Below are 14,138 nucleotides of genomic sequence, written 5' to 3' on the forward strand. Positions count from 1 at the left end.
TAGGTGCCAGAATAGAAGCTGCTGGGTACTAAGCTCTTTTTGAAAATCTGGCCCCTATGCTTTTGAAGGAGACACACAATTTCAGGGGATCACGTCTTGAATATGGAAGGTGATATCAATCCTTTTGGTTATTCAAGGAGAGGGGGCCATCTAAAGAGAGAATTTGGCACTAAACAAACAGTGCCTATTAGAAATCTTCCAAACTATAAATACGTATTATGAAAATGAAGATACACGTTGAAAAAACTCACAGAAATCACATCACTGGGCTTTTATTTCTTCATATTATTAATCCCCATTTCCTTACTGACAAGTCTCTGCTGCTGTGATCTCTTTCCTGACAGCTCTGACAAACGTAAAGCTCTTTAACGATGAATAGTGCTATATAAAGAACTAAGTAGCCTCTTATGGTCACGTACTGTACTACCCCCACTTGCTCAGGATTTCAGATCAGAGACTCCAGAAGTTTATGATCCTGCAGGTGGCTCCTATTTAATAGAAGATACAAGGCAGTGTAAACAGTGATTTATCAATATGGAATATGGTGAATTTATCTATCTATAGTTTTTATTAGTTTTTTTTTATATTGCTGATCACTGCACAGATCAATTAGGACTTCATAGCAAGGTCCCTAAGGGATTTCAAGAGTCTTTGGCTTTTCTCCCTTCCCTGGTACAGAAATCTCTTTTGCTTCTTTCCTTCTTCCCCCTCCTGTTAATTTTGTTATGGTGGGAAAGTTTTGTCAAAGAGGAGTGTCTTGCAGCATACCCTGAAGGTGGCAAGACTCTGGTGTGTGGCAGCTCATTCCACAGCCAATCCCCCTCATTGTAGAACTAATTGTCTGTGGCTGCCCCATGGTGTTGTGAACTGTATTGTCCCAGAGGAGCACAGCTGTCTTGGTGAGTGGTGGATGGAAACGTAGTCGTTGATGTAGCTGAGTCCCGACCTGTTGATGGCTCTGATGATCAGGACGAAAGCCTGGAACTATCAACAGCAGCAGATTAGGAGCGAGTGGAAGGATCGGTGCATAGGGATAAGGTGAGAATCACGTTATGCACAAGCTGGAATCTCGACATTGATGCTACCTTGAGATCCAGAGACAGTGAGTCACAGTCCCCATCTGGCAGTAAGAGGTGAAGCTTCTTGGTGAGGCAGTTTTCAATATCACTGATGCCAACTGGTCTTCTAAGCTAATTGCTGTTTTGAACAGGACTGTCAGGGTTAGGGTGACCAGATGTCCTGATTTTATAGGGACAGTCCTGATATTTCGGGCTTTTTCTTATATAGGCTCCTATTACTGCCACCCCCTATCCCGATTTTTCACACTTGCTGTCTGGTCACCCTAGTCAGGGTTCTCACCAATTTGAAGAACAGGAGACAGGGGACATATGGACCCTGGCTAGTTCTTCAAAGAGTTTCTTCAGTTTTGCCCAGATTGTGTGTGAGCCAACTACTCTTCAACCGGGAGCTGCTCTCCTCTAGGTATGGTGACATCTTCATGATGGTGTTGATTGCAGCTGGGTGTTCTCAATGTATTGTTGGCAGCTCAGTCTATGGCGTCTTATCACATCTTCCAGGGAGTCTCATTTCGATATTTAAGAGGGCAGGGACAAAGTAGCTCCCAAAGGGTCTCCATAAGCGAAGGCAATTGAGGGAGCAGAGCACTTGCCTATTGCTGTATTTTTAGTCCTGTTGGAGAGGAATGACTGTACCAATGCTAGGCCTTCTATTCTAGCCTTGTCATGCAGAAAGGCCAACAGAAGAATGTGAGTGACTGCATCGTAAATTGCTTAGAGGTCAAGTAGTATGAGCTTCTAGATGCGGCCTCCTTCCTTGGATGCGGCCTCCATAAGGATGTCCTCTTTTAGTGCCACTAGGGCTGTCTCCATGTTTTGCTGTATGGCCAAGTGAAGTACAATTGGGGAGCATCTAGGATGTTGGCAGATGCCATGTGATGTTGGAACGTGGTTGCCAATATTGCCTGAATGATCTGGAAATGGGAAGTGAGCAGCAGAATTGAAGTAGGAGAGAGTATATACTGATTGTGGTTTTGGGGGGAAGACTGTTACATTTTTTTCAGGGAGGTTAGCATGTGGTTTCTGTTAGCAAAAGGCAGAGTTATAATAATGCAACTATTTCTGTGTATTTTCAGTGCTATTTTATCACATTACTGTGTTTGTTTAGTACCACCAGAAACATTCCTGACTTGCAGATTTCCCATGCATCTTTTCAAACAATTGTAGCTGATACTTTAATTTCAGTAAGAACTCAGTGACCTTTGCCATTTAGCAGCCTCTTCTGAGCCATTTTATTTAGATTTGGAAGGCAAGAGCATTAACTTAAAATCAGATCATTATAAATGAAATCTACAGAGCTTTTCAACATACATCAGAAACCGGTAAATAACTTCAAATATTTACAGGAGTATTTTATGTTAGAATGTAATCTGAATCCATATTTGTATTTGTTAGCAGATTACCAGTGTGATGTTTAAAGCCATTTTTGGTGTATGCCAAGAACAGTCATTTTTACATAAATCTGCTCATAAATTTAAGTCCTGTTTAAAATATGACATATAATATTAAAGATGGTGACATGAATGAAAAGACTGTGTCAGTTATTTAGCTGTGTTTAAGTTATGAGTCAGAGATTATCAATGCCAGCAAGATGTGTCTGTGTAATTTTCTGAAGGTCTGTTTTGATTTCTGTAGACATTATTTTAGTGGGGTGAAATTCACCCCTGTGCAGAAGGTCTGCGCAGCATTTAAATCTCGCTAAAGTCCTCATAATAGGTCTTAAATGGGACTTAAGTGGTGTATAGGCCTTGGGCTGAGTCCTTGCACAGATCTGAATTTCATTTTTAGCTATTAATAGTCAAGCAACCAGTTGTCTAGTGTTAGAAAACAAGCACATGCAGGGTTGCCAGCTCTCAGTTTTATTGCAAGTTTCATGGTACTTTTTCTCCTTAAAGCATCAGCTCTGTGATCATATCAGAATCTTTTCTTCCATTTAAAAAATAAAAAAAGCTTCTAGCCCTCCAGGTTGCCGAGAAAAGTTCAAATTGTGAACGCTAATGACTCAAAGCCCAAAAGGCAAATAAAAAGAACCCCATGTTTGTTTATTTATTTTTCAATCTTATGATTTTTTCAGGGACTGACTCATGCTTTTTGAATGCTTGGGTTGTATACTGGAAAGCTTCAGGGTATTTCTTGCACACAAGAGTTGATAACTAGTCCCAAAGTTCTCCATTGGAAAGACTGGGATTCTAGAAGCCTAAATCCTTTTACTGCTGTTGCCTATTTAATTTTCTTTTCAAATTGCACGCAGAAGCCCTATTGCCAGTTTTCAACTAATTGCTAATAAGTGGCAAAGTGACAAATAGAAAAGGCTCATATGTGGGTACCCTAAGCCAACAGTGGAAGAATAAAAGGCAAAAGCGTTTCGACTTTGTTTAGAACTCTTCACGCTGTCTCTGTCTTTTCCAATTATCTCTTACTCCGTTCAGAATACTCACATCGGCCAAATGTGTTCATATTTCTATAGCAAGATTAAACCAATTTGCATTTGATGAATTTGAAGAGATTAATTATATGTTCGGATTTGCTTGTATTTTTAGAAGTATTTTATTAACGAGAAAATAATACTCCATTCTATACCAGGAAACTGGGACATTGTAATGCATGTGTTCTTCCAGGGGGCATGTGGGTGAAACTATTGAACATTTTAAATTACTTGAGGCACATCATCAGGAGAGCCCTGGAATGAATTCCATCATTAGCCTTACCATGAGTCATATAATTGTTTGGTGCCCACAGTGAGGCATCTGGATGTAATACAGCTATGGTTTTTATGTAGAAAAATTGTAGCCATTCAGCTGTCTTTCCCATTCACCACGTGAAAAATTCTGCTCTTCCCCCCCCAAAAAAAGTTCCAGTAGCAACAATTCAATGGGGGAAAATGGATCTAATTCATAGCCAGTTTACACTCCTTCACACGGCTGTTTTACTAGGGCTATGGAGGGGAAGGAGGATAAACGGGATGAAAAGAATGTTGGTATGTGATAAAACATCAGATTAGGAAATAATGCATCAAATAGTTACAAAATTTCCACATAATTTCTGCTGTGTCACAGCTTGATGCCTCCGAATTAAGACAAAAAGGCAAAGCCTGCCAGTGACCAAATGTTTGTTACAGTCAAGCTTATGAGTAATACCCTGTTGGCTGGTGTCTGGATTACTTCTGGACAGTTTGGCACATCTAGTTGTGTACATTAATTTTGAAATAGAATTCAGCCAACAGCTAGACCAACATTCTGCATGAACCACCACTGCTTTTCTATAAACATTAGTATAGCAATTAAGGACGCTGTGATTTAATGGCTAAGGATGGGCAAACCTGAAAAAGAGATTTGGGTTTTGGGGTTGGTTTGGAGAATCATTGAGAAACTGGGCTGCTTTTCTGAATCAGGAATATTTGGGCTGAAAATTTTCATAAAACAAGACTTTATCTTGCAAATTTACTAGCAGTGCCACTCCCAGTCCTAACTGAAAACACTATGAGAACAAGATTTCTCTTGCTTGGAAATTGGTGGTGAAAAAAATATTTACCTGCATATTATCGACTCCCAAAGAGTGTGATTCTAAATATGGGAAAATGTTTAGGAGCAGGAAAAGGGTGATCCAAACTAGTTTGCCCATCCCTGCTTCTTGATACTCTCTGACAATCTGATCTGACCAAAGCTCTCTGTGATCCCATTCAGATGCATCTCTTATGTCTTGGTTGTGCAGGCCAAGGTACGAGAGCTAGAGGAGAAATGTCGGACACAGAGTGAACAGTTTAACCTCCTCTCCAAGGAACTGGAGAAGTTTCGGCAGCAAGCTGGAAAGATTGATCTCTTGAGCAGTAACTCAGTGGCATCCCCAGATGTCCTTGGCTCCCCTAGTAAATCTCTGTCCCAGTTAATGAACGGAATAGCCACCTCCATAGGCAAAGGTAAGAGCTGATACTTTTATTTGAAGGAATTTGCTGCATTAGGGGTCAAATTAAACCCTCATATAAACAAATCCCATTGATGGCAATGGGATTTGCCTGTGTGTGAGAGAGAGCAGAATTTGGCCCTGATTCAGTTGTATACCCTGGGGCCATTTCTGAGTAGCTCTCTGAGTAGCTCTCTGACTTCATTGGAGTTACAATGGATTTACTGAGATTTAATGTAATTGAGAGTAAAATTTGACCTAACGATCATTCCTTATTATTTGTGAAAAAACACCCTTTGGGAAGCTTGTCTGGAGTGTCAGAGATCAAGAGCAGTTCGTATCCCAGTATAGGTCACCACTTGTGTGACGATCCCCTGGGTGGATTGTCTGTGGGAACTGATCACAGGACCTCTGGATATAGAAGGTCCTTGGGTTAAAGGGGCTGTCTCGCTAGCTTGGAGATAGCAGTAGACTGTAGGGGGGCAGAGACTCACTCTGACTTAGCGTCAGTTACATTTGCTTTTTTTCCCCCCTCTCTTTCCTTCTGTGAAAGGAATCTGTAGGTAGAGTGGATTGAAAAATGAAGGTGTTCTGTGGAAAATTTCAACAAAAAAGAAAATATTTTCTTTTTAGTCAAAACTTTCAGCAGAAAATTTTGACTTGTGAAAAAAACCACAAACCTGATGAAAAATAAATAAATAAATACATAAAAATGAGGAAAGCAGACCATTTCCACAAAAAATGTTAGTTTTGATGAAAACTCAGTTTTCCATGCAAAAAGTTTGGATGGAATACTTTTGAGAAGCCCTCCATGCAAATAACATCTGTTGGGTTTTTACTTTTCCCTAGAATGTTGATTATATTTAACAGGATGTGGTCAGTGTAGTGATGATGGGTTAAAGTGCCATTTTAACCACAGTGAAACTTGGCTGAAAATGCCCCTTTATTTTAATTTAAAAAGAAGGTAAAAACAAGGTTTTAAATGAATGAATTTAATTTAAAAATAAGGAAGGTATGTTTAAATATGCTTCATTCTCATCATGCCTTACTTACCATAACAATAATAATCACCTAGCTTTTATACAGTGGTTTTCTGCGTATATCTCGAAATGCTTCATAAGGATGGTCCATATCATTGTCTCAATTTTACTTTGTTCCCTTCATTGTGTGTCTCCCAAAGAGGCGTGTTGAGCTTTTGCCAGGTGACTTTTCTTTTTGCCAAAGGGGACGACTCCTTGTGACTAGCTGAGTTTGCTCACTGCCTCTTATGCATAAACAATTTTCAAAGACTCAGGCAGTATCATTGGTCAGGAGGTTATCTGAGGATACTTGGAAGGGACCCATAATGTAGTTTCCACCCAGCTGCCTGACTGTCAGTGCTGAAAAGCGCAGTGATTATGTATACAATGTCTAGCACAAGAGAACCCTGGTCTTTGGATGGGACCTCTAGGTACTATGGCAATACAAATAATAATGAAAAAAATACATAATCAGTGACATTTGTTCTCTATCATGGACTTTCTTTCTTTCCAATTAAGTTAACAGGTCGGATCATCAGCTGGTGTAAATCGGCATAGCCTCATTGAAGTCAATGGAGCTACACCACTTTACCCCAGAAGAAGATCTGGCCCCAAACACCTCCTGACTTAGTTTGATGGATTTTGTCACAAGGAAAACGACATACGTTAAAGGAAAAAAGGATCTGTCAGTGGAGGCATTTTCCATGACGCAAGGGAATAAACCAATTAAAAAGGAGGAGGAGAAAAGAAAATCAATTCTGGACAATTGGTGCGCTGATATTTGGGGATCGCTAACACCCAAACTGTAATGTTCTTCAGGCATCACTCTGAGATACTGACATTACAATAGACTGCTCACAGCTGTTGTGTTGCTGTGAGATAATTTTTCATTGCCTTATCAGGCTTTGAGGATTCTTGAACAATTGCTTTATAATAAATATGAAGAGAAGCTGGAAAAGTAAAATAGATTTGGGTTTTGTATGTCATCTTCCTGAGTTTCTAAGAAAGGGTGTGTGGGGGCGGGGGGGACCCATTTTCTATCGTCAGGAAAAGTACTGTGATTCACAAATCATTTCCCTACCACTGCAGATGAGCAACTGTATTCATCGAAGGCTGACAAACTTGATGTGAAGCCAAGTCAAATGGAACAAGAAGACTTTCTTTTTTCAGTTCACTTCAGTGGTTTCTTTAGAGATGGTGGGACATTGTGATTTTTCTTTAACACAGAAGAGACGTGTTTGCAATCTCACTCCTTGTGCTGCATAATAGTTTATAGGCTTATGTGTGTCTAGAGCATTCCTACCAAACTGGGTGAATTAGAAGGAAAACGCAGAATACCATCTCCTGGTGTCAATGGGAAGTCAATGGGAGCTTTGTCGTAATAAAGATTGCAGGATCAGGCCCTCAATGTCAAATAGTAACGGTAAGGGTGGGATTTTCAAAGCAGCAATTAATTTTAAAGGGACTTAATTAATCATCAGAATCCCCTTAGGCAGATATGCAAGGTTCAGTTAAAATCTTTAAAAATCTGTTTAAATAGACCCAAAATGTTCCAATAAGCACCTAAACTTTTGGGGGCCCAGTGGGTGACCAGACAGCAAATGTGAAAAACTGGGACAGAGGACAAGAGGAGCCTATATAAGAAAAAGATCCAAAAATTGGGACTGTCCCAATGAAATTGGGACTGTCCCAATGAAATTGGGACATCTGGTCACCCTCGGGCCTAAGTCAAACTCTTCCAACTTCTTGATGTTTGCTGATCACTAATTGAAATGGCTAAGAACAACATGTCTTCAAATGAAAGCTTTGAAAATATAGCCTGGTTCTCTCTCCAGTCATTAAAGGCCCTATCCTGCAAAAGTTTACTCACATCCTACTCACCTATGGGTCTACTCAAGTGAGCAACTGTGAGACTTAAATTTGAACCAGTACTCCATTGCTATCAATAAGTTGTGCTGAGTATTGATTTGGTCCATAATACTTAAGCAAGCGGGCAGTATTTTTAGTTGCTGAAATCAGCCAGTTCACCATAATAGTGGTGTTCTCATCAAGCTCTCAGAATTAGGGGCAGAATTTTTTTTATTGTTTACTGGGTAGGAGAGAACACGAGGACAGCTTTCAAAACAGAGCAAATGTCAGAAACAAGGCCAGGTACCAGGGGTGTTTTAATGTTCTTTCCCCAGACATACAGTGTAGTCCGTAATTGATCAGTCAATAGTAATGTAAGTAGAATAGAAGGTGTAATTGGTTCATGACCAGCCACTTTAAGTATGATCAGCTTTGTGTCCTGAGACCTTTAAATGAAGGAATTGGCAGCATTTCCTTGTCTTTTCCCTTGAAAGATCATTCTTGAAACTTCCTCCACTGGTCAGTTGCCAGCCATGACAAAATGTTATGTGCCTGATGTATCTGAAGCTTCCAGCAACAGGAAAGTTTAGTTTTGTGTTTAGTAACTAAGGTATTATGGGTCCAGTGCTACTCCTACTGATGTCAAGGAAAAAAACCCATTGACTTCAATGGGTGTAGGATGACTCGTAATGCCTTGGTTACAAACAGCCTATACGAGAGCTCTTGGTGAGAAGGTCTATGTATTTTGGAACTTTATACATGCATGCGGGTTCTTTTATCCAACAAAAAAAAAAGCAGTTCAGCTGGCAAGACAAATCAAGCTGAAGAGACAGGGTTTGATGTTCTGAGTGAAGGTCCACTCCCCTCCTTTTGTGCCTGTCAGATGGCACATCAGGGATAGAGCTGGGGTGACTGGCTCCTACACCTCCCTTCCCAGAGCACAAGGGCAGATAGGGGCCAGCAAAAGGAGTAGCTGGAGCCTGGTGCACTCCAGCATTCTCCAACTAGTGGGAGCTGGTGCAGGTTAGAACAGCCCTTAGAACCAGAAAGTCATAAGTAAGCTTCCTAATGCCGCCCACACCCCTCTCGCCTGCCCCACACCCCTCTCTTCCATCCACTGTAATGTGGACTCGGAAAAAAAATTGGCCCTAAGTGAAAACAGTGACTGGAGGAAGGAGGAGAGGGAAATTCAGTTGAGTCAAATAACCTACAGCCAGACTATCAGGAAGTTGGGACCCTTTTTCACTCTAAAGTTAATATTATCAAAACACTGATGTTCCTTGGAATCCTTATTACCTGTGTTTTAGCACCATGCATTGCATACTATCATACCAATATTACACTTGCAAGCTTCCTGACAGGAAACAGCTGTTGAAAATGTGGTCACCACTTACAGTTTTCACACCTTTCCGTGCCTATTTGCTGTTATTATATAAATTCATTCAAACCAGTCTGCAGTTCAGAAAGGATCTCAAGTCATGGATTCAGAATGATGCATTCTGCTACGAGAAGCCCCTGGGAGAGGTCCTTTGTGTTGCGTAACCTTTCACTAGAGCTGTTTGGAACACTTTTGCTGAAATGTTCTGTGGAGATGTATCTTTTTTCCATCATATTTTTTTCAGGAAGGGGTTAGGGGTATTTGGATAAGGCAGAGCAGGGGAGGGAGATTATTTCAAGCTGTGGGGCTAGGGCACTGGCCTGGGATGTGGAAGACCCAGGATCACATCTCTGCTCTCCCTGATCGGGGCTGATCTGATATGAAAAATTGCAGAGAATCAGGTAGAGCAGTGACTTCAACCAGGATTTTCCACATCCCAGGCCAATACCCTCGCCTTCAGGAGACATATACGCATTGTTGTCCTCCAGTGAATTCTATCATTAATCCTTATCATTATTATTACTTTTCAGACTACTAGGCTGAGGGGAAGGATGTATGTATTCCTAGTCTCCAATGAGTTCATAAATGGAGAAGCATCCATATAAGACCAAAAGCTCCTGGTACTTATTGTGGTGCAAACCAAGTGAAGCCACTGGCATTGCACCAGAGTGAGAAGAGAATTTAACTTGCAATTCCGGCATATTCTGATTGTAAAATTAGTCTTAGTTACAGATGCAGCATTATGTTACTATATCTATGTATACTTAATCCAAAGGGGCTGGCTTCTTCTATAGAACTCCAAGAGCAAGAGAGTTCAAGAGGCTTACAATATGTTTCATATGAGTTTCAATTTGCCTTTTTGCTAAGATGTTGATTGTTATTAATGAAGTCGTTTGCACTTATGGTAGCTTTTTATAAAATCTCTGTTGAACTAAAAAAACATAAAACTCTACATGGTTGCTGGAATTTGGACAAATTAAGACACTTTATTTAAAAATAAGTAATCATTACCTTAAACAGCAGCAACAACAAAGAATGATTTCCATTGTGCAAAGTCCCCAATAGCTAACAACTAACAATCTACACTGTAGCTAGTCCATAGTTCTCATCTTTTTACCTAGTATGGTACAGTACCGTGGAAATAGAGTGATGGATTTAAGCTGGTTCAGGAAATTGTTTTTATTATAGTCTGAGATGGAAGACGCCCTGTAGGGCTAAGAGTGCGGGGAGGAGGGATTTCTTCAGGAGCAGCAGTCGTCATTTCACAAACTCTTGCAGAGGAAGTTAACAGTTGCTGGCACTCAGGAGGACTTGTTAGAGGTAGGGAGAAAGGATCTTGCAGATGTAGCTGAATGCGAAGGGGGAATTGAGAGGGAAGTGACATTTCAGGAAGCAGTAAATCAGATTTGGAAACCAAATCCCTCTTGAATGGTTGGAAGTACTGCTGAAGTGTCTCCCTCTGCCACTTTGCACTGACCTAGGTAGGAAAACATCATTGTCCTCATTTACAGGTGGGGCAAATGAGACACAGAAGGGGTAGGAGTGATTTGCCCAAGGTCACACACCAAATCAGTGTCAGAATCAGGATTAAAACTCAGGTCTCTTGTCTCTCAGGTGCATGCCTGATCCAGTATAATGAAGTGAGTTCAAGGCAAGTTACTTAATTTCTTTCTATTTGCCTCTTTCTAAAATCGAGCAGTGATTCTTCTCTTCTCTCCCCCCACCACATTCAGTCTCTTGCTCAGTCCTGTCACTTCTTCCTCTCTGTTACCAAAACCCACATTACCTTCCTGTGTCCCTCACGGCTAAACTCCTTCTCCATGCCTCAATCATCTTTTGCCTTGACTGTTGTGATCTTTCCTCTTCTCTTACCTCCGTGCTTCTCACCTCTCCAATCTGTCCAAAATGTAGCTGCTAAAGTCCTCTGCTGCTTCAACCACATCATCTGCATTTGCATCTCTCTGTTCTCTACTGCAGCAAAGTCAAGCACCATGTCTTGACTTTCACAGTCCCCATCATTTAGCTCCCCTCTTCATCTGGACACTTGTTCCCACCTCCCCGTCCGTCTCTCTCTCTCTCTCTCTCTCTCTCTCTCTCTCTCTGTTTTTGCCTTTTATTTCATGTTTCCACTCTCAGCCTTGGACCTTCTATCATGCTGCTTCTTGTTATCTCCTGCTGAGCACCCTCTCTCCTCCTTCATATACCTCCTTAAAGCGTATTTCTTCCAACATCCCTTCCTGAGTTCCCCATCAATTCCCATGACATGAACAGTGTTCCAGGATATTGCTTTTGTGTTGTTCTGTCTGATCTAATGTAGGCTCAGATTCTGGCCAATCCCCTGTATCGGGTACACAGCAAGGGGTAGGGTGTCGAAGGAACTTTCCACTCACCTCGTGTCTGGTGCCTAGGAAGAGCTCACACTGTAGTGTATATAACGAAACCAAGGAAAATCCAATAGACATGAGCCTCAGAACTGGTTTCCTTTTCATATATTGTTGCAGTTGGAGCAATTATTTGTAGACTTTAGAATGACAGTCTGGTGTGGCAAACGCATTAACAGTGAATGGAAGAAGCCAAATTAGTGACAGGTTTCTGAAAGGGGATCATTATTCTATTAAAAGTATGAAAGAAATTCCAAAAATAAAAAATGTGCCCTTTGCCAGTATGGAGATTGCTGCAACCAGGGCTGGTTGCAATAAATCTTTTGTTCGGCCTTGTATATTTCCCTGCCATCAAGGTGCTTAAGCGGACGTGCTGTAAAATTAAAGTGGTGCAGAGTGAATGAATCAAGTTGGACCAAGGAACATACCGAAAAACCCTCTGATAATGTCTTTTTGGAGCTCATCCTCCTCTGTGGTACAGTGGACGATTCTCAGTGGCATGTAACCGGAGGAAGCAGGCACTTCAAGAACAAAACACCACGTTTCAAACTCCTAGCACAATTGGAGAGGAGCTGCCAACCTCACACGAGACCAGGACTTGAAAATAAGGGCATGGACTAGTTGTATTAAAAAGAAAGGAGAGGAAGGCTGAGAAATCGGACTGTGGCAGCAGTGCCCAAATTGTTTGCTGTGGCTTTGCTGCAGCTGCTGCTGTTTCAGATATAATTATCCCTAGCTTGTTATTTCCGGTTTTCTTTCTTGTGGTTCCAGAGGAGTAGTATGACTGGTGAAGGAAAACATAGGCCAGCGTTTTATATTCCACGTTTACCAATCCCCCTTGCAGCCTTGGGTAGCACATTTTTTAAAAGCATATTTCACAAGCCTTTAGGGCTTGATCCTGGGAATACTTCGGGCTGCTTAGCATCTTGCAGGATCAGGTCTCTTATTCCTTTAACAGCGTGGTGTATTTTATCTTTTATTGGCATCATCTTTACAAACAGGAAAAAAATGTTCAAAGTGTCTCCAGAATTTTCTCCTTTTTCCCTTAATGTGTCTCCTGCATTTTTTAGACCGTTTAATGATTGTGTTTGTGCCTTAGAATATGGGCTGTGGAACAAGAAACCCCAATTCTAATGCTGCTCTGCCACTGATATACCATGTAGCATTGGGCAAGACACTTACCTGACATTGTTACCTGATCTGCAGAATGGAGAGAGTAGGACTTGGTTGTTCTCTGGCAGTGAAGAGATCTGAAATTGCGTATATATTTTCACTTAGGTTAAGTGAAGTTGCACGTGCACGGTGACATAAAAGTGCCTTATTGTAAATAAGGATTAGGACCAGTAGTGCGTACCTATCTCCCTACAGGGTATTGAACATTAATTAGTTAAAACTTTTTAGTGCAAGTGCTAAGCTGAATATTATTATTGCCAATAAATAGACAGTATTTCCAAGCAGGCTTGTTGGGTTTTTTTTTCATGCCAACCTGAAAAATAATCTTAGCATGTGTGAAACTGCTAGAACACGTAGTCATCTCATACAGTAACCTTTTCTCTTTCCCAGCTGGTCGGTAAAAATTGGGATGCGGTTCATGTTTATTTGCTCCTTAGCTCTGATCTTGAAATTAAAAATGTCTTCACATTCCCTGTAATTGTCCATTAGAAGTTTTTCGGAACTTTTAGTTCACTGAACAGGTACAGAATGGGAAGTGGCAATGGGTGTTTGCTCCATGCTACCCTTTGTCAGCCCCTCTCTGGAAGAGCCATTAATAGGGGCCAGATGGTCATTCACACGCTGTGACCCATTCAGCATATGATGCCTCTGCTGTGACTGCCAACCAGGGTGCCACTTTGTACCAATTGTTGTGTTTTTATTTACGGGTAGGTAACGAAAGCCCCTCTGGAAGTCGTTGTGTGATTTCGGAGTTTATACGACCCCTGAAGATATCCGTTGACAAACCGGAACAGTTGTCCGTCAAACCTACTTTTCTGTCCAGATCAAGATCCGGCAGCCCAAGATGCAGATTTGATTCAGACGTGAGTCTTTTTAAGTTGATGACATTGGGAATGTGTTTGATTGGCCAGAGCCTTCCTTCTTCAATGGGACAGGTGTGCTGCAGCTCAGTGTTTGACTGCAGTTCTGAAGAGTCAAGGATTGGGATTTTCAAAAGCACCCAAGTGATTTGGGAGCACAAATAATGGGATTATTGTGCATCTAAATCGCATAGGGCATTTGAAAATCCCACCTAGGAAACCTGACCTGCGATTTTCAAAGGAGTCTCAGCAAGTTAGGTGCCCAAATCCCACTCATTCAATGAGAGTGTTGAGTGCCCCTTAGATGTCTTTGAAAATCCCAGCCCTCGACAGCATAGTTTAAGCAGTGTTTTATAGCTAGACTGCTGTTCTATTGTGAGCCTCATATATATGTAGGATGAAAATCAGCTATATGCTTTTTTTATCTTTGCTGACTGCCTTGCATTCTTGTCTTTTGCTTAGTTTGTTTATTTAGCCCTTGTGAAATGTATCACATTTTTGTC

The 14,138-nt window shown here is 41.2% G+C and overlaps 1 protein-coding gene across 5 annotated transcripts in view; it reads left to right on the top strand.

The window, feature by feature from the left end:
• RIMBP2 (RIMS binding protein 2) overlaps positions 1–14,138 on the top strand; it is a 280,445-nt gene that overhangs the window by 198,566 nt on the left and 67,741 nt on the right. For all 5 annotated transcript variants that reach the window (XM_073312919.1, XM_078848948.1, XM_078848949.1 and 2 more), the window contains 2 exons: positions 4,788–4,992; positions 13,487–13,638. In XM_073312919.1, coding sequence (XP_073169020.1) covers positions 4,788–4,992; positions 13,487–13,638 — 357 coding nt within the window. The remainder of the gene's footprint in view (positions 1–4,787; positions 4,993–13,486; positions 13,639–14,138) is intronic.

This window comes from Lepidochelys kempii, chromosome 15 (genome assembly GCF_965140285.1).
Source record: "Lepidochelys kempii isolate rLepKem1 chromosome 15, rLepKem1.hap1, whole genome shotgun sequence".
Classification (NCBI taxonomy): Eukaryota; Metazoa; Chordata; order Testudines; family Cheloniidae; genus Lepidochelys; species Lepidochelys kempii.